The sequence below is a fragment of the Sminthopsis crassicaudata genome, chromosome 3, assembly GCF_048593235.1.
Source record: "Sminthopsis crassicaudata isolate SCR6 chromosome 3, ASM4859323v1, whole genome shotgun sequence".
In the NCBI taxonomy this organism is placed as follows: domain Eukaryota; kingdom Metazoa; phylum Chordata; class Mammalia; order Dasyuromorphia; family Dasyuridae; genus Sminthopsis; species Sminthopsis crassicaudata.
This window is the reverse complement of record NC_133619.1, coordinates 362,282,653-362,303,248: the sequence shown is the minus strand read 5'-3', so window position 1 is coordinate 362,303,248 and position 20,596 is coordinate 362,282,653. Positions and strand designations below refer to the sequence as shown.

General features: G+C 37.4%; 1 protein-coding gene across 13 annotated transcripts in view; it reads left to right on the top strand.

The window, feature by feature from the left end:
* GLI2 (GLI family zinc finger 2) overlaps nucleotides 1-20,596 on the top strand; it is a 401,511-nt gene that overhangs the window by 278,374 nt on the left and 102,541 nt on the right. For 11 of the 13 annotated variants that reach the window (XM_074301788.1, XM_074301782.1, XM_074301783.1 and 8 more), the window contains one exon: nucleotides 4,114-4,219. The exons of the other annotated variants lie outside the window; for them this stretch is intronic. In XM_074301788.1, the coding sequence (XP_074157889.1) occupies nucleotides 4,114-4,219 (106 nt within the window). The remainder of the gene's footprint in view (nucleotides 1-4,113; nucleotides 4,220-20,596) is intronic. 13 annotated transcript variants of the gene reach the window in all.

Genomic DNA, 20,596 nt, shown 5'->3' with positions numbered 1-20,596 from the left:
TGTTTTAATAGGTGTATGTTGTGTGGTATTAAACAAGAATCACACATTTCTCATCAGAAGGAGGGGAGAAACACCCTAAAGGATATGTGTTAATGATATTCCATTATTTATTATGTCTTCCTCCTTAGAAGCTGAATGGTGTCAGTACTGTGTCCTATTATTTGTCAGGCAGGAAAATTCTTCCATTGCATCAGATACTCAGGAGTGCCAGCACAGATTTAGTCTGTTGTTGAGCCTAGAAGGTTTCCAATATCACCAAAAGTCTTCCTCCTGAGTATTAAAGCCAAGGAGCCATGAGTTTTAGTTTCTTTTGCATTTTCTTGCCAGAACTATCAAAAATTCAGTCCAGATTTACCCATTCCATTGAATTCAACAAAGTTTAGATTTGCGCATGGGAAATGGTCTGAACCTCAGAATTCCTCCAAAAGGCGGACAGCAAAAAACAGACTTTTTTTGTTGTTGTTGTTATTCAGATGGCGAAAGGCTGAAAGGATTGTAGTTTCTGTTTGGGATGCCTGCCTGCCAACCGGTGGAATGTGGACAGGTGGTTAAGAACAAGTCTTAGCAAAGGACTGGAGATGTTCTTGCAACTGAAAACGCAGCTTTTCTAAATCTCCAATTATAGTAAAAATGCAATGGAAAAAAAAAGGGGGGAAATGTGTGTGTTATGTCAACAGGAGCTGCTGACAAACCAGGAGTGAAAAAAATGATTTGTGGAAAAACGGACTCACCTTTTGTTTTAGGGAAGGAATAGGAAGCATACTTCCAAAACTCTCTCATTGATTTCATTTTGTTTTGGATTTAATAATCTTATGAATGAGGGATAATGGGATAGGGCTGTAGCCAGAGCTAAGGACTCAGGGAATAAACTATCTGTGAAAACAAAAGAAAAAAAAACTGTGACTTAACAAGTCACCCTTGCTTCTTCCAGAAGTAGCAATATTCTTTCAAGCTTTTTGCATATGTTCTGAGGACAGTTAAGAACAGGACAGTGGATGTCAACACCTTTGTTACCAAGCTTTGTTTCCAACACTACTAGGGATTGAAGGATCTCTGGAAGGAAGAATAAAGACTTCAGTATCATGAAATGTTAGAGCTGGAATAATTACCTTCAAGATTGTTTAGTCATATTTACTGCCTCATTTTACAGATGAGGAAACTGATGATGAGAAAAGTGAAATGACTTATCTAATACCTAGTAGCTTCTTCTTACTATACTCCACAGTGATGATTGTTTGTATTTGGAATTTTGGATCTGTCTGGGGTTTGGCTAGTTGTTTTGATCAATTTAGGAGGCTTAACCTGCTCATTTTTGCTCCCTGATTTTGGTGTCAGATACCTATAGATACCATAAGACAACTAGGTGGTGCAGTAAATAGAACCCTGGCCCTGGAGTCAGGAAGACCTGAGTTCAAATAGAGCCTCAGACACTTAGTAGCTGTGTGATCCCAGGCAAGACAGTGGATGCTATTTGCCTTAATTTCCTCAACTGTAAAGTGAGCTGGAGAAGGAAATGACAAACTAATCCAGTGTCATTGCCAGGAAAATCCCAAATAGGATAATGAAAAGTTAGATATAACTGAAATGATTGAACAACATTAAATGCCTATAGATAAACCTCACTATTAATCAAGATTTAGGATCTGTATTATCTCTAACAGAAGATTCATTAATCAAATGACTAATATAGGGGGCAGCTAGGTGGCGCAGTGGATAGAGCACCAGCCTTGAATTCAGGAGGACCCGAGTTCAAATCTGATCTCAGACACTTAACACTTCCTAGCTGTGTGACCCTGGGCAAGTCACTTAACCCCAGCCTTTTAAAAAAAAAAAATGACTAATATAAGTAAGATTTCAAGGGGAATAGTTTAGTTGCCAACTGGAATTATTTTTGATGTATTTTATCAACACTTTATATTTGCCCAAATGCATGTGACTAATTATAAAGGATTCTAGGAGACCTTTGTAGTCCTGAACTTAGGAAAACATTTTTCTTTGAAATTTTCCTTTGCTGTTTCTTTTGTGAAAGAGCTCTAGATACCATATTTCAAATTACATAGGTTATTTACCTTCTATACCTCAAGGTTTTCAATTATAAAATGATGGGATTGGATAGAGAACCTCTAAGGTTCATCCCAGTAGTATATCTTTATTGTTGTTCAGTCATTCAGTCATATCTGACTCTTTGTGACTCTGTGTGTGGTTTGCTTGACAAAGATACTGTAGTGGTTCACCATTTCCTTCTTTAGCTCATTTTTTACATATGAGGAACTTTTAAAATAAGGTAAAGTAACTTGCCCAGAGTCACACTGCTAGAAAGTGTCTCAGGCAGATTTGAACTCAGGACTTCCTGACTAATCAGGACTACAGAACCACCAAGATACCTAGATGATAAATCCTACAATCTCATAAAAGATCAAGGCCCAACACCTGATTCAGTTACTCATTGAGCTGTTCTTAAGCAATAACTTAAACATTTGGGTCCTCAGTTTCCCATATCTGTTATAGGCAGGGGTAGACCAGATAGCCCCCAAGATATCTTCCAGATATAAATCTTTGAATTCTGTAAAACAATTGGATGCCATTGAACATTTTCAAGAATTAAAACTTGTACTCTTCAGACTGTGTCTTTTGTCTGTTAATAATATGTTACCAGCCATAAGTAAAAGAAGAAACTTAAAACCTTCTTGTCTAGGAGTTCTTAATATTTGTATGTTTGTATCTGTGTCTATGATGGATGACTTTGCCAGCGTGGTGGAAGCTGTGGACTCCTTCCCAGAATAATGTAGGGTTTTTTTTAAAATTATAATTAAAGGAAATCTAACTTTTAACTAGAATTAGTGAAAATAAAGATGTCATTTTTTTCCTCATCTGAGTTTGTAAACCTTCACTGAAATCTGACCCCAGATTAAGAATGCCTCACCTAGTCCAACCCTGTCATTTTTACTGTTGAGGAAACTGAGGCTCTGAGACTTCAGTGGTTGACTATTAAAAAATTATAATTATCCTAGATTGCTACTCCAGGGTTTTTTCCATAGATTTAATAAGGTTTTTAATTATACTTTAACTGTCCATCTAGTTTCTCAACTGTTTAAAATAACAAAACAACAAAATTTCCCATTATTTTTCAAATGCCTTTTTATATTAAAAAATCAAAATTATTATATTAATTAAAATTAATATTTTATATTAAAATATAGATTATATAGAAATTAAAAACATTAAAAATAGGGGGAGCATTTTTCTTTTTAGCAAACGATATTCTTAAATAATCCTTATTAGAAGGAAAGGTGAGGGCAAAGATAAGCACTTGAGAGAATAACCTTTGGAATATCACCTGAGCCTGTTAGCATTTTCTTCCAACAGGTTCCCAACATCTCATGTTGGGTCAGTAATAAATATTAAAACTCACAGAATTCATAAGTCAACGTAGGTGTCCTGGGCCTTTGGAGACCACTTTATCTCTCCATCAAAGATGAAGAGAGCTCCTCAGATGAATAAGAAATAGAGCTGCGAATGCTGACAAGCAGGAGCAATTTAGGAGCCTTTCTCAGAAGCCAAGCCACAGATTTTTTTTTTTTTTTTTTTTGGCGGCTGCTAATGGGCATGCCATTTATGTGCAAGCGGCTTGATATTACAGATGGTCTTAGGTAAATATTTCCAGCCTAATCGCTCTGCTGTGTACGGATGCTGGAGAAGGGTGCTGCTGAAGCTGCTCCCAGCCAAGGCCAGCTTGGGTTGGAGGTCCCCAGAAATGGGAATCTGTCAGCTCTGATTTGCGTAGGCAGTCTAGTGTTCCATGGTACTTCCTATAATCTCTCCAAGTTCAAAGAGCGCTTAGCTGCTTGTCTTTGTCAGAAACATGGTTGGAGATCTTTTATGTTGAAGATGTAGGATTTCTCGGGATGTCTTTGATTATTTATTTATTCCACTTCTCTGGTATATGATAGCACCGGGATCCTGAAGCCCCCTTGTCCTGTATTGCACTTGCTCTGAAATTCAAGGAGTTTTAAGTCCCTTTGAAAATTGCTTTAAAAGGGAAGGGGGAAAAAAAGAGTTTTTGAAGTTCCTTTTTTTTTTTCTTTTCCTCTTTTCCCCCCTCCCCTTCCACAGTGCCACAACACCTACTTCCAGCGTTCCACGCTCCCTTACCGATTGACATGCGACATCAGGAGGGAAGATATCATTACGAACCTCACTCTATCCATGCTATTCATGGGTAAGTCTTGCATCTTGGCTATGGACGGCTTGCCACCCTCAACCCCCAACCTCCCTACCCTGAATTTGCAGTGTGGTCTCTCCATCTCTCTCTCTGCTGTCATTAAGGTGTCCTGAATTGAGACAGAGTTGGCTGACTTTGGATACCTCCCTCTTTGCTGTCTTTGAAGGGAAATACAAAAGTTAACAATTAAAAAAAAATATTTGTTTCTATCTGCTGTTGGCCTTCTTGAATTGATATTATAAATATGTGTGGGTGTATGTGTTTGTAGTTTTCTGACTGTTTAAGAAACAAGTAGCCTTCTTATGAATCAGCTACTTGCAATGTTTCTAAACTTCCTTGTGTTTTTTATTCTAGGGCACTAGAGGTTTCAGTTCTATTTCTCCCCATCTGTGAAATGGGATTGTTTTAGATGTGAGATTTCTTTAATCAGAGTCATATGAAGTTTTATATGCTGGCCATGCTATTATTCTCTATTTTTATAACTATAGGTGCAAAAGTATATACCTGTCCTAGGTAATTTCTCTAACATTGGCTACTTTACTCTCTTTCCTTAGTTTTCAAATCTGATTCCTGTTTTCTCCTACCTTGCCCTTCTAAACTCCAAGATTCTGAACCTCCTTGCCCATCCTATATGGCTTCTTCCTGCAAAAAGTTTCTAAGCAGGTTAACCTAAATGTCTCCCCTTTCTTTGTGAAGTCCTGCTGGAAAACTTAAGATGCCTGTAGAGAATGTAGCCTATTTTCCAATTTCTACTGATATTTAGAATTTCCTTCCAAGGAGATGGGGGCGGGCGGGGGGGCATATTTTAAGAGAACTAGGAACCTTGTCTCTAGTTGAGGATAGCATGCAGTGCTATGATATTGGAACTGGTCCAAGTCACTAGGTAGCATTTATATAGCATATACATATATATAGCTTATGTGCTAAGAATTTTACTAATATTATTTAATTTTATTCTTATAACAATCCAACCTTGAAAGACAGGTGCAGTTGTAACTCTCATTTTGCAGTTGGGGTAACTGTGGCAAACATAGATTAAACAATTAGCCCACACAATTTGTAAGTGTCTGAGACTAGATTTGAACTCATATTTTCCTTACCCCAAGCATGGTGCTCTACCCACTGAGCTACCTAACTGCCTATTACTCTTCTAGGTGAAGGCTTCATTTCACATCTGCCTGGGAAGCCTCTAAAGGATTGTCATGGTTAGGAAAAGTGGTACTAGCCAAGAGTTGTTAATTCAGGAAGACTGGAAAATCTCAGGCTGTTAAGTGAGCTCAATTCATTTTGTTTCAGGGTGGACCTTTGAGTCAGTCTATTAAACCCTTCTTAGCTCCCACGGTTTTGAAAAGCTCAGTTGGGGTTTATCAGCTGCAAGGACATGGTAATTAAGTGATCATCTCTGCAGATTTGGCATGCCAGCTAAGCAGGATTCTGCAAGATTGCATTTATTGGGGATTCTAGCCTGAGAGCTGTAACTGGAGGCCCCCATCTGGGTTTAGGGGGAGGTTTTTGTTTTGTTTTGTTTTGCTTTGGAGAACTTCTTTGGTTCCTATACATGTGATGATGATGCTAGATGTGTTCCTTAAGCTTAGCTTTAGGTCTCCCAGGAAATCCATCATAGAAACAATATTTTTCTAGTTCATTGGGCAATTGGCAACAGGGCTTTTTATACCAAAGAGCTTAAGAAGGAAGAATACTTGTGCTTTAAGAGTCCTGGAGGAGAGGAGAGATCATTGTGGATTTTATGTATGCCTAACATCTAGAAACTGGTTAATGGTCATCATTAAACTTGAGGAGGGAGACAACCTAAATACTTCATGAGTGTATTTCAAAACTGAACAATGAGCCTTGGAACAAAAGACCAAAATCATGAATCGGTTATTATTTTGGCCCAGCTAACACCATTTTAATGCTAAACATCTTTAATGAATCCCAGTTAAATAAACCAAAAGAGTAAAAGCACAAATTTTGCTTTCAACAGACTGTTAGTAAATCTAAACTTTAAACTTGAATGTCATTCATATAGCTAGTGTCTAGGGGACTGAGCATAAGTTTGAGAATCTGGAGAACTCAGTTCTCATTCCAAACATACTACAAAGTAACTGTGGGTTCCTAGGCAAAACACAGCCTTTTCGTAACTAAGCTTCCTCATTTGCAAGGGAAGAATTTGTTATTGAATCATATATGACTGGACCCTATTGGGAGTTTTCTTGGCAAGGACACTGGAATAGTTTGCCATTTTGTGCTCCAGCTCATTTGACAGATGAGGAAATAGGAAAACAGGGTTTAGTGACTTGCCTGGAGTCACACATCTAGTATGTGCTTGATATTAGATTTGAATTCAAGCTTTCCTGACTCTAGGTCTAGTGTTCTATCTACTGCACACACCTAACTGCCCTCAAGAGGAGCACACTAGTACCAAATTAAAGATCAAACGAGACAATGAAAAGTATTTCTCGAAATCCAAAAGTACCACGTGAACATAAAGGATTATTATTTGCATCACTTTAAGCTTGACTTTTGCTTAATAGGAGAGGTTAAATTGTGAACAGAATGTAAAGGGTTTTCTATACCAGAATGTGGTTAACTTAATTGCTTTAATTGGTTAAGACTCTGAAAGGGATGAGCTAAGTCTTTGAATGTGAGTGAATTGCAAATTCTCTGAGAGCTAAGCACTTGATGGCTACCATCTAGTTGGTGAAACCTCATGAAAACTAGTATCTGGGGAATACTTGAAGAGGAAGAGAAGTCAGAACAGGGCAATATTCAGACTGAAGGTACATGAAAAGCAGGAGAGAGCCTGGAAGGTTTATGAGCTAATTTTATGCATATGGATCTTGGATCTTTTTTTAGCACCAGCTATGAAAAACACCTCCTTTTGTTCCACTCATTTTCACTGAGTCAATCTAGAAACCCCTGCTATTTTATCCTAAATCTATAACAACAAAAACAGGAGCAAGATGATTGGTTCTCTTCAGTACACTATTAGTTATTACTTTGGAGCACTAGACTACTTAAAAAAATAAATCAATAATAATAAGACTAGCTAGCATTTTTATGGTTCATTGACAATTGCAAAGCACTTTTACAAATATCTCATTTTCTCCCTATAATAGCCTTGGGAGTTAAGTGCTACTATTATCCCCATTTTACAGATGAGAAAACTGAGGGTGAGAAATGTTAATAAGTAGCTTTCCCGGAATTGGTAGTGTATGAGGCTGAATTTGAATGTGTCTTCCTCATTCTAAGTTCAACAAAGTGCTAGTTAGATGCCTCCGAAATGCCTAATAGATGCCAAACACAGTACTAGGTTTTGGGAATTGAAAGACAATAAAACAGTGTCTGCCTGCAAGGATATTGTAATTCAACCCAGGGAAATGTAAAATAATATGCAACTAGCCAGTTGTAGGTATAAAAGAAGTCTTCAGGAAAGGCTTTATATAGGAAGAAGTGGTGATTGAACCGAATCTTGAACAAACTCAAGTTCTCAAGAGACAATGGTGAGAAGAGAATGAATTACAAGAATGGGGGCTAGCTAGTACAAAGGTGTGGAATCAGTATCTGGAGTATCATAGATGAATAAGAATAAGGCTGGTGTCTTGAAATAAGGTATAGTGTCTGTGAAAGGGAACAATTGACAATACCAGGAAATATGAAGAACTTTGTATTCTAGAGATGATTTTCCAAAAGGTTATAAACAAGGACTTACTGAAACTTGCAACAGTGATTGCCCTGGCAAAGAGAAATATTCAGGACCAAACGCTAAAGTCACCTCAGTGTTGCTAATTAAGGAACCAAAACCCTCTGGCAATACTATTCTAACAAATCCTCTCTGGGATACCTTCTTGCTTTAGATACCATGATCTGGTGATCCTATCTGAGCAATATTACATGTATTCTTTACAAACTTTCTATTTCCATTGCTGATACCCTAGTCTATGCCCATTACTTCCCACTTGTATCCCTGAATCAGGCCTTCTGATTCTGTTTCTCCCTTCTCTAATCTGCTTTTTTTTTATTACATCATTACTGTTGCAATCTGCTTAATTCAAAGCTCTGATCACATCATTACCTTGTTCTGAAACCATCAGTGGCTCCCAGTTGTCTTCCACATAAGGTTTCAACTCTCTGTCCTGGTATTTAAGGCCATAAATAATTTGCATCTAATTTGTCTTTCTAGCTTTTGTGCCTTTTAGGTACTTTGTTTTTTAGCCAAACTGAGATTACTCTCCATCCCTGATTTGTTTTTCCCCCTCTTCTGCTCCTATCTCCTTTGCTTTGCTCCTATGTCTAGAAGGGAGTTCATCTTTCTAAAGATAAGGAAAGTGATACAGAAAGGTAATATGGTATGATGGAAAAGACTTGATCTTCAGTCTTGTTTAGGTCTTTGATTTTGGAAAAATCATGTTTTGTCTATCTCAATCATATAGCTTCAGTATTCTTAGACTCCCTTCATTACTTCAAGGCCTATCTCAGGTACCTTTTCTATGAAACTTTCCCTACTCTACTCTATCTGGAAACGATCAAGATCTCTCTTATTATGCTCTTATTTTGCCTTATGTAATTGTAAATTCAATGTGTGCATCTTATCATCTCTGTTAGGTTATAAGCTTACTTATATAGTAGATTCCATATCTTTTTATTTTTCATTTTTATATTCTCCACTGCCTAGCTCAGTGCCTGAAAATAGTTGGTACTTGAATAATACTTGTTGAATTGAATTATATCATGCTTCTTGTTTCTTTTAAAATGCAGCACAATCTCAAAACTGCTTGTTGCAGCTATTAGGTAAGCAGTCCATCTCATACAGGAACCAAAGGATAAAGGAGAATCTCTTTGCTCTTGAAGCCTTGGTTTTGCAAAGGAATGAGATGTTGAAAAATGTTGGCCTATAGAATCTTTAGGGCCCTAATGATAGTATGTGCCTTTTTAATGAATGGCTGTTATCACCTATATCTGCTTAGCCTTTCTTGGCTGCATTTTTCTTATCTGTGGAAAAATTAGAGATATCCTCTGTGAAGTAATGTGTAAAGCCTCTTTTTTTCCCCCCACATAGCCACTATTTGCATGCAAAGTATTACTGTTTATAATGGCTATTTTTATCATAATTCACTTCTTAGTTCAAATATTGGCCCTGTCAATTATTTCCTGTCAGTTATTGGCCCTTGGACAATATTATATATTAGTAGTAGTAGTAGTATTGTATACATTGTCTATAGTAAAAAAAACAAAAAAACAAAAAACAAAACAAAAAAAAACCTAAATAACATCTTTGTTCCTTTCCATCCTTAAACCTGTTATCTCATGAACCTTTTTAATAGTTCTCTTCAATTTAGATCATCTGTATTAGAACTAGGACTTTTCACACTGAGAACACCAAAGAACTGGACCTCCCCACTTAAAATAAATGAACATTTGTAAGAAACCTAAATTCTCTCCAAGTCATTGCATTGCTGCCAAAATGCATGTTTTCAGTCAGAATTTTCCCTTCCTCAGTGAGCTTCTATATCATCCATGTGCCAAAAGGAGACACAAGTGTTTGACAGTACTTACAGTCACCTGCTTTAGTTAAAAGAAATGTACCATAATGCACTTACACACACACACACATACACACATTTCTTACTCATTCACTCCTGAAAAGATGGCAATACTCAGGGGAAAAAAAATGTAGTTACTGAGCTTTGGCTTTATGATTAATGTGATCAGAGCTTGATGGAGCCCCAATTTATCAAGCCCATATTTTAGCTATCTCCCTCCGTGTCTGTATCAAATGTATCTAATTACATGAACATTGCACAGCAAATTAAATGCCGTCTCATTTGTCGTCAGCTTGAGTCCTATTATCTGCCTGCTGTTTCATGTCAAAGGTTGGTTTTCTGATTGCTCCAAGTGACACAACCGCACATCCTTTTTGAATGCTGTTGGGGTGTCACAAAATGAGTGTGCTTGCTTTTCTATCCCTGCTGCCGACAGGAGGAAACTAGCAAGGTTGCTGTCCAGTGGCCTAGTTTGTAACTTCTGAGCTCCCAACTCAAATCCTCTGAGAAGATCAGCCCTTGGCTCTTGGTTAATTGAAAATTAAGATGGTTTTTAGCCCCATTTCATGCCGAAACTTCTTAGGATCTTATTTCTTCCCCTGGACAGGATTTAAAAAGTTGTCTATTCTTGCGGCCTCCATTTTCCACCTTTGCTTCCCTCCCTTTAATATGCAGGTGTCTGGTAGCCCTTCCCTGGCTGACTCCAGCCCCAGCCTGAAAGCTTCTAGCCTGAAGCTGGGCTTTGAGGTGGTTTGCTCTGTTGACCCTGAGTCACCTCCAAAGATGGCAGGTTGTTACTTGCCAGACCTATTTGCTTTCCCTCAACCTTGTTGTTTCTGTTCTCAAAGAGAATCTGTCCCCAGAAAAAAAGCTTAAGTAAGTGGCTCTGACCTTTCTCTCCCTTCTTCTTTCCTCTCTTCTTTTTCTCTTTTCTTCTTTTACATCTCCTCTCCTTACCTTACCTTGAAATGCCATCAATGACTTTATAGAAGGTAAAATGGAAAAGAAGGCATTTAAGTTACAGGTCTGGTAGGAATTAAATGAGGATCAATTCCATGCCTGTTGATCTAGAATATTCATGTGAATGGGACATACTTGAAATGTAAGAGTTGGAGACATCTGCCCAGAATATTTCACAGGATTAAGTTTCTCTGTCCATTTGGGATAGATAGTAATAGATTTTGAGTCTTAAACATGGATATTAGAATTACACTCTTTTGTTCCTGGGTACATAGCTAGAGCTAGATTCTTAGAATTCAAATCTAGTTAGTTACATTTTTATTTATAGATTTTAAACAGAATAAATTCATTTCTCAGAAATTAATAATGCCCTAAATCCAGTTCCACCATATCTGTCCAGGAGCTTAGCTCAGAAATAAATACTAAGGACAATTCTCCAAGAAACATTTTAGACTCAATGAATGGGGTAGCATAGCACTTTAAGTCACATCTGTTGTATTATCCAAATTGGTATGTATAAATTATAAGCTTTAATGCCTCGTGGACCATAGATTTAGAGCTAGAAGATACTTTGGAATCATCTCTTCCAGTTCTCCTTTTTTACAAATAAGAAAACTGAGTCTCAGAGGGTGTGATGATTTATTGAAGGGTATAGAGAGTCAGAATTAGAACTCAAGTCCCCTGATGTTAAATCCTCCCATGGTACTGTTTGACTTCCTCTCATGAGTTTAGCATGTGGATGCTCAGTTCTATAAGCGATTTTAATGAATTTCAGTATATAATTGTTTTTATTTTTGAAGGTTAAAAAAAAAAACACTAAGCCAGTTCTGTCTTCAACCGACATGTTAAAAAGTATGAATGTGTATGTCATTATTTGCTTTTCTAAAGTTTTTTTTTTTTTTGATGGCAGTTTCTGATTGATGGCTCTGTACTACTTTGCTTGAAAGATAGAATATCCATATCCTGAGGCAAAGCAAATAAGGAATGGAAAAGGAAGTTCTGTGTGTGTATTACTAAATTTTGTTTTGCTTCTGGTGAAAGTCAATTGTTTTCCTTCTGCCTTTCCTTCATGATTCCCCAGTTTGGAAAATATATTAGGATTAAGTAGCCAAGGACTATTATATGTTTGTTGCTAGTTGGGATTAATCAACAAATAAATCAATAAACATGTATTAAGTGCCTACTCTATGCTAAGCACTGGGGATACAAAAAAGAGGCAAAAAATAATCCTTGCCCTCAAAGAGTTTAAAATCTAATGGGGAGGGGCAGCTAGGTGGCGCAGTGGATAGAGCACCAGCCTTGAATTCAGGAGGACCTGAGTTCAAATCTGGTCTCAGACACTTAACACTTCCTAGCTGTGTGACCCTGGGCAAGTCACTTAACCCCAGCCTCAAAAAAAAAAAAAAAAATCTAATGGGGGAGGACAGCATACAGAAAGAATATAGGAGGTGATGGACACCAGGGAGTATCTTTTGTGGAGATCAGACCAAGCAGAACGTAGATAGAAAGTAGAGTAAGCTTCAAAGTCCAGATTCTGCCCTCTGTCAGTAAGACTCTGGGCAGTCTGGTACTCTCTAGTTCCCCAAGTGAAGGAAAGAGGATATTGAGGCAATTGGGAAGGTGAATATGTCTGAGGTTGAAGTAAAAAGATCATGATGGAGAGACTTCTAGTGATCAATTTGTCCTGGGAGGAGTATCTTGATGTTGTGGAGTTCAGTCTAAGCTAAGCTGCAGTTGGAAAAAAATGCTCTAAGGCACGTATGACTTATTGGACGTGGGTTGGGGGTTGAGGATGGTAAAGAACCACTATAAAGATAAAGTGATATAAGTATAGGGAAGAGGTCCAGGCAAAGTACTGTGAGCATTTTAAGAAACAACTCTGGGAAGTTGATGATATTATCCCCTGCTGGAACTCTGTCTTCCCAGAAATCAGCTGGAGTCAGGATCACTAAACATCTTTATTCTTGATCTTTTACAGTCAAGGTCAGGGGATTAAATCTAGCAATCTCAACACACACCTTCCTCCCTCAAAGGCCAAGAGAGCGAGAGAGAGCGTCTCAATTTCCTCTTCCTCCTCCTACTCCCCCCACACACGTCCCTTCCCCCTCTTTGTCGCACCAATCAAGTCAGCACAGAACAGCTGGGGAGGGTCAACCTTCAAACAAGTTAATAGGGAACTGTCCAATTGGCAATTAGTCTCACGTGCTTCATTATCCAAGTGCATTTGCTCAGTTCTAGCCCTTTACAATCCCCCATTTTACAGATAAGGAAACTGAGACTGTAAAGTTAAGTAACTTTCTCAAAATCACATAGCTAAGCTAGTAAGCATTTGGTATCACATTTGTATTCAAGTTTCACAGACTGTTGAGTCCCATACTCAGCGATAGAGAAATCCCAATGGACTAGAATGGCCAGGAAAAGATCTCATGATTTGAGGGGTCTTGAAGAATGGATAGAATTTTGTTTTTATTTGTCATTTTCCTTTTCTGGGCATTTATCTATTCTGTATAGAATAAAATATATAGGAGATATAATTCCTACTCTTAGAATGATAGATTTAGATCTTGTTAGAAAGAATGGCCATTGATTCTAGCCCCCTTATATTTGCCTGATGAAAAATCTCATCCCAATCTATTTTGTAGTATCATTATTTTTGTTTCTCTTATCTCCTTTAATAGTTTACAGATTTTGTAAAGATAGGGACTATGTATTATATTTATGTGTGTTCCTTAGTGCTGAATCATAGAAGGAAGTTAAAGTACATTTTTCCCCCTTTTTGATATGAATGAAAGAATAAAATAAATGAATGAGTTCTAAGTGGTATATCAGCTATAACATATTAATGATCTGTGCTTAGAGAATCTTTATATGCAGCCTCTCAAAAAGGTCAGGTAGAACAATTTATCTTTATACAGTTTGATGTTTGATAACTATCCTTTTCATCTTCACCAGTCAGTTTCTAGAGAAAACTTCAGGAATTGATTACTTGATTTATTGACTGTGCTCAGTGCTCCTTAGTAAGCAGTACAGTGAGAACTGAGATGGTACAGAACGATGGTCAATCCAGCGCTTCCCCTCCTAGAGATTTTAGTCTAATTAGCTGAAACTGATTCAATTTTTTTGCAGACTGAAAGCAAGATCAACAACCTTTCCAATCAGTTATTAGGAACAGAGGAAATAAAATTCCTCACACCCAAAAGGGTCTGGCATTGAAAGACAGCCACCACAGTAAAAGAACCTTCCTTGGATTGTTGGGGGTATTTTTCAGTTTTGAAATCATTAGCAGCATACAAAACAGACATGTATGACCATACCCATGGGTGTTATTGCCTAACTTTTTATTCTTCATCAAGAAGGTGACTTCTGTTCAATTTCTTTCTTATAAAAGTAGGATTTCTCCTTGTTGTTTAGTCATTCAGTTGTGTCTTACTCTTTCTAACTCCATTTGGAGTTTTCTTTGCAAGTCTGGCACCATATCTAATCAAGTTTGTTATTTTATTACCAGTAAAAATAAAACAGGAACATAACAGACTCCAACACACATACATATCAGTTGATTGATCAATAATTATGAACTCTGACAACTTTTCATGACTTTCCAAATCTAGTTTTGTCCTTGCCACATCTGAAATGGGGACAATGGTTAATGAGGATCTCCAGGCTGACTGGCCCATCCTCACGGATCTCCATTCTATGTCTCATAATGAGACTTTGAGATTTCCTTCCTACACATCTGGAGATGCTGAAAGAGAATTGCTTCTAGATTTGGAAAAGGACATGGGAAGGTTTCTAACCAAATATGGCTTTGTTGTTCAGTCCTAAACTAGAAAATAATCTGAATCTTATCTCTTCAAAGCGCCAAGTCTTCTTTTAGAGCTAATAGGTTCATGTCCTCAGGTGTTATTGTTGTTGTTTGTCCTTCCTTCTCCAAGAAGACCATGACATGCAAGTGAATTGGATTTAATGAGGGAAGCCTATGCAAAGTCACCTGTCTCACTTTCCCCTTCAGAGCCAGCACAGTGTAAATGAACTACTTATAGTCTTTAGAAGTTCTGAAGACTAAGTGGGTCTGGGGGATTAGATTTGTCTCCTCAGGAAATCTTAAAAGTGTCTATTCTCACTTTCCCTTCCCCTACCTCTTTTTTTGCTCCCCTTCTCCCTCTTTCTGTCCCCTTTCCTCCACCTCACCTTTTCCTCTCGTCTCCCTGCTCTCTCCCTTCTTCTCTGTCTTTCTCTGTCTCTGTCTCTGCCTCTCCCTGTCTTTCTCTGCCTCTGTCTCTTTCTATCTGTCTGTCTGTCTCTCTGTTTGTGTCTTTCTCTCACTCATGGATGTGGGTTTATAGGTTGCAGTATAATGTTGAGATACCTGTGTGGCCAACTGCAATTGTCATTATCAATCTTTGCTTATTTCTCCTGTATTTTTCAATAAATGTGTTGTCCAGTTCTGACATACTAATGATCTAAGAAGAGAAGAGAGAGCTTCCTCCATAAATAAAATCAACCAATACTCCATACTCATTAAAAATTTGATTTGAAGGAATGAGCTGAGTAGCAGACTTGAACTAGTCCCTTCCTTAGAGAGACTGGGTCAGGATCTTTCAAAGAATTGGAGGTAAAGAACACAAGTATTAGTATTTAATTTCATCTGTTGTCCCCTTATTCCTTTTTTTTTTTTTCAACCAGCTCAACCAACAATTTCCATTTCTTTTGTCTTAGACCTTCTTTAATAGTTTGGGACCATCTCTGATTGAGGAAGTATTATTTTATTGCTAATAACAAAAATGTAGTAATACCATCTAGCATGATATTAAACACAGAGTATACTCCAATACTCGATTGATTGAAGCATAATGACAATCCCTGATAAATTAATGAGTTCCTAAATCTAGTTTTGTCCTCCCCATATCTAAAATGGGAACAGAAGCTGATGAGGGTCTCCAGGCCACCTTGTTACAAAGTATATCAGATGCTCCTTATTCAGCAACAAGGTCGTTTCTTTCTTTTCTTTTTAATGATTCAGTTCCGTAACAAGTCAACTTTATTTGTTTCTAAATACATGCAAAGGTAGTTTTCAGCATTCACCTTTGCAAAACCTTGTCTTCCAAATTTTTCTCTCTCTTCATCCCCCTTCCCCAAGACAGCAAGCAATCACATATAGGTTAAACATATGCAATTCTTCAAAATATATTTCTATATTCATCATGCTATGCAAGAAAAATCAGCCAGAAAGGGGAAAAACACAAGAGAAAAAAAAAACAAGCAAACAATAACAAAAGATGAAATACTATGCTTTGATCCACATTCAACCTTCATAGTTCTCTCTGATTGCAGATGGCTCTCTCCATCACAAGTATATTGGAATTGCCTTGAATCACCTCATTGTCGAAAAGAGCCAAATTCATCACAGCTGATGATCACATAATCTCACTGTTACTGTGTACAGTCTTCTGATTCTGTTTACTTCACTTAGCATCAGTTCATGTCTTTCCAGATTTTTCTTACAGACTCATCATTTCTTATAAAACAATAATATTCCATTACATTCATATGCCCTAACTTATTCAGCCATTCCCCAACTGATGAGCATTCACTAAATTTCCAGATCCATGCCACTACAAAAAGGGCTGCTACAAATATTTTTTTGCATATATGGATCCTTTCCCTTTTTTATGATTTCTTTAGGATACATATCCAGGAGAGACATTGATGGATCAAAGATAATGCACAGTTTTGTGGTTCTTTTTACATAGTTCCAAATTGCTCTCCAGAATGGCTAGATCATTTTACAAATCCACCAACTATGCATTAATGTCCCAGTTTTCTCAAATTCTCTCCAATATTTGTCATTATCTTTTTTATGTCATCTTAGCCAGTCTGAGAGATGTAAAATGGTACCTCAGAGTTGTCTTAATTTGTATTCCCTAATCAATAGTTATTGAGAGTACTTTTTCTTATTGTCTATTCATATCCTTTGACCATTTATCAGTTGGGAATGCTTTGTATTCTTATAAATTTGAATAAATTCTCTATATATTTTAGAAATGAGGCCTATATCAGAAACACTTGCTATAAAATTCCCTCCTCCTATTTCTTCCTCCCATCCTCCACCACTTTCTTCTTCCCTTCTAATCTTGGACTGAATTGGTTTTGTTTAGGCAAAACCTTTTTATTTTAGTGTAATCAAAATTATCCATTTTGTATTTTTTAATGTTCTCTAGTTCTTTGGCCAAAAATTCCTCTCTTCTCCTCAGATCTGAGAGGTAGACTATCCCTTAATTTTGTAATTTGATAATAGTATCACCTTTATGTCTAACTCATGAACCCATATTGACTATATCTTAGTATAGGGTATGAAATGTTGGTCATTGCCTAGTTTTTGCCATACAGTTTTCCCAGCAATTTTTATCAAATACTGAGCTCTTATCCTAAAAACTGGAATCTTTGGGTTTATTAAATACTAGATTACTATAGTCATTGACTATTCTGTCTTGTGATCTAATCCATTCAATTAATCAATTACTCTATTTCTTAGCCAGTACCAAGTGACTGCCACTTTATACTACAGTTTTAGGTCTGGTACAGTTAGGCCACCTTCTTTTGCATTTTTTCATGAATTCCCTTGAAATTCTTATTGTTTTGTTCTTCCAGATGAATTTTGTTATACATTTTCTTCCTCTATAAAATAATTTTTTGGCAGTTTAATTGGTAAGGCACTGAATAAGTAGATTAATGTAGGTAGAATTGACAATTTTATAATATTAGCGTGGCCTACCCATGAGCACTTGATATCCTTCCAGTAGTTTAAACCTAACTGTTTTGTGTGAAAAGTGTTTTGTAACTGTGTTCATATAGCTCCTGGCTTTGCTTTGGTGGATGGGTTCCCAAATATTTTATAAAAAGCTCATTTCTTAATTTCTTTTGGCCACTCTGGTATCTGATGCCTCTCATTGGCAATCCTTTCTATTTATCTTGTATTCCTGTCCCTTCCTGGTGTATGAAGGAATATAGAGACTTATACCAATCATCTTCAGAGGAGTAAAGTAAGGCTCATAAAGTAGGGTGCCCTTGCCCAAGGTTACCCAGTGAGTTTGTAGTAGAATTTCTTTCTTTTGCCTGATAGCATATTCAAAGAGTGGTATTATTAATCACCAAACTTACTGGTTTCACTTAATTCAAGAATCATCATATTTTGATCTGGAATGAACTTTAGAGATCACCCTCTGATCACCCTCTCATTTAAACAGGTAGGTGGCATGGCAGAGAAAAACCTGGATCTGGAGTCAGGAAGGCTTGAGTTCAAAATCAAGCTCAGGTGCTGAGCAGTTCTGTATGACATTAGGCAAGTCACTTAACCTTAGTCTAGAATTTACCTCTAAACTTTGCTTTGATGATAAAATGAGATAATATTTGTGGGTTCTTTTTAAATACTAGCTATTATAATTATTATTGTTAAGAATAATGACAAGCACAGGAGAAAATTGAGGTTTTGAGAATTACATAGGCTGTAAGCTGAAATAGGATTCGAACCTTGTGTCCCTGACTCCAAATTCATTGTTCTTTCCATTGCAGCAGATGCCATCTAATTTCTCTTTTAACTTATTTTCATTCCCAGACTTCAGAAGGTCTAGGAACAGGTTTATGTGAGAATGGGCATTCCTTATATTATCTAAATAACTTCAGTCACATCTGACTTTTCATGACCACATTTTCTTGGCAGAGATAGTAGATTGGTTTGCCATCTCCTTCTCATTTTACAGATAAGGAAATTGAGGCAAACAAGGTTAAGTGACTTGTCCAGAATCACATAGCTAGTGTCTGAGGGCAGATTTGAACCTAGGGAGATGAATCTTCCTGATGCCAAGCCTAGTACTCTATTATGCCATCTAATCATCTCCGTAAATCAGGGGATAAGTCATCCCTTCCTTCCTCTTGTCAACTCCTTGATCCCTTCTCTATTTCTACCTGTCCTCTACCACCCACAATCCCACTATGACAAAGAGAACTTGGGGGAAGGGATTCCTGTTAAGGACAGATGGTTGTGGGTCTAAGCTATAAATGTAATCTATGGAAAAGTAGCCCAGGCAGTTTAAAGAGAGCTGTCAGCACTCCAGCTGGTGGACATAAGGGACTCCTCACCTAGACTACCATCAGCACGTACTCTGCACCTTGTCAGGGTGTGCAAATTACCCCGATTCCCCTTTAGAGAGCTATTAATAACGTCCAGATTTCCTGCCTTGCCTTAACGACTGCATATTAATGGAGCTATTTTACCCCAAACATTTGTGTCCCTTACCTCAAGGAGGTAGTTTCTCTGAGCGTTCTGGGCTAAGCACATAAACTTTTTAGTCTGAGGGGATTTGAAAGAAGCTCATTTCAAGGTCAGTGTACCATAAAGACTCCAGCAGTAAGTCGTGAGATTAATAAACATATTAAGATGCTCAGCCCATGATTCACGAGCATTGTTCTCAATACTCCTAACAACTCTGCCCAGAGCCAATCATCGTGGGGAGCAGAAAGAACTTAGGATGTTTTCTTTTCTCTTTCTTTTTATTTTGTTTTGTTCCTGGCACTGATACATGGGGTCAGGACTTTTAAAGGATTGGTTTTGTTTGGTTTTTGCTTTAAAAAAAGTTTTTGAAGCCTTTCCCTCTCCTTTGGCACACACGCATTTTATAAAGAAGTGGAATCCATGGCTGACTTCATGAGGTCATAGCATCCATGCCTCAGCCCCAGAAAGAAAAAAGGATCATAGGAAAAACTATGTTTAGAAAACATTTAATACTCATTTTACAGATGGAAAAGGCTAATTCAAACTCTGATCTTCTGATCCTGTTGGTTTTATAGTACATGCATTTATAGTTCTTCCTCTATGCCAGTTACTGCTAATCAATATTCTATAATCAATCCCCAAGATTTCTTCTAAAAATTATGATGCTAGATGACATATATTTTTGGATTTAAGATTTGTTAAGATTTCTTGTTATTTCATTTAGCCTTTGCAAGCAACTCTTCAAGGTAAACACTGCAGGGATTATTATCCCCATTTTTTAGATGAAGGACCTGAGGCTTAATATGGTTAAGTCAGTGTTCACTATCAGGTAATATGACGCACCTGTTTTCTTACTCCTTAAAGAATGGGAGGTTACTCTGAAGCCAGGCTCCCTCCTTGGAGTGAGACCGTCCATAAGCTAACAATACCCAATTCTATCATGAGATACAATAGAGGAATAAGTATAAGGAATTTTTAGGTGGGAGATATTACTAATAGTATATGGGCAGGGGAGGAAAGACTTACCATAGGAAATGACATCTGACTTGTACACTTGAGGCATATAAGACTCCTGAGATAGGAAGGTGAAGAGGGAGCACTCCAGGTATAGGAAAAGAGGTAGATATCGTGTTGAGGTAAGAGAACGGTGTACAGTCCATTTTGATGAATATGTAGAATTTATGAGGGGAATAATATGAAATAAAGTTGAGAAGGGAGACTAAAACCAGATTAATAGAGGGCTTTAAGTACAGAGTATGGAGTTTGTTTTTTATCCGGGAAGCCAAAGGTAGCATATGGTGCCATGAAAAGAACACTGGATTTGGAATGAGGGGACATGGGTTCCAATCTTAGCTCTACCACTTAATATTTGTGTGATTTGAGGCAAATCTCTTAACCTCTATGGGCCTCAATTTCCTTATTTGTAACCTGACAGGACTGTACTACATGGCTTTTGAGGCTTTTTGCAGCTTCCAGTCTCTGCTGCTTCTATGAGGCAACTTTTTGTTCAAGAAGGATACTGTCAGGTTATTTTGAAAACTATGGAGTGAAGTATGGGTTATGACCTCAGGAATGAAGCAAGGAGATATTTCAGAAGGCTAG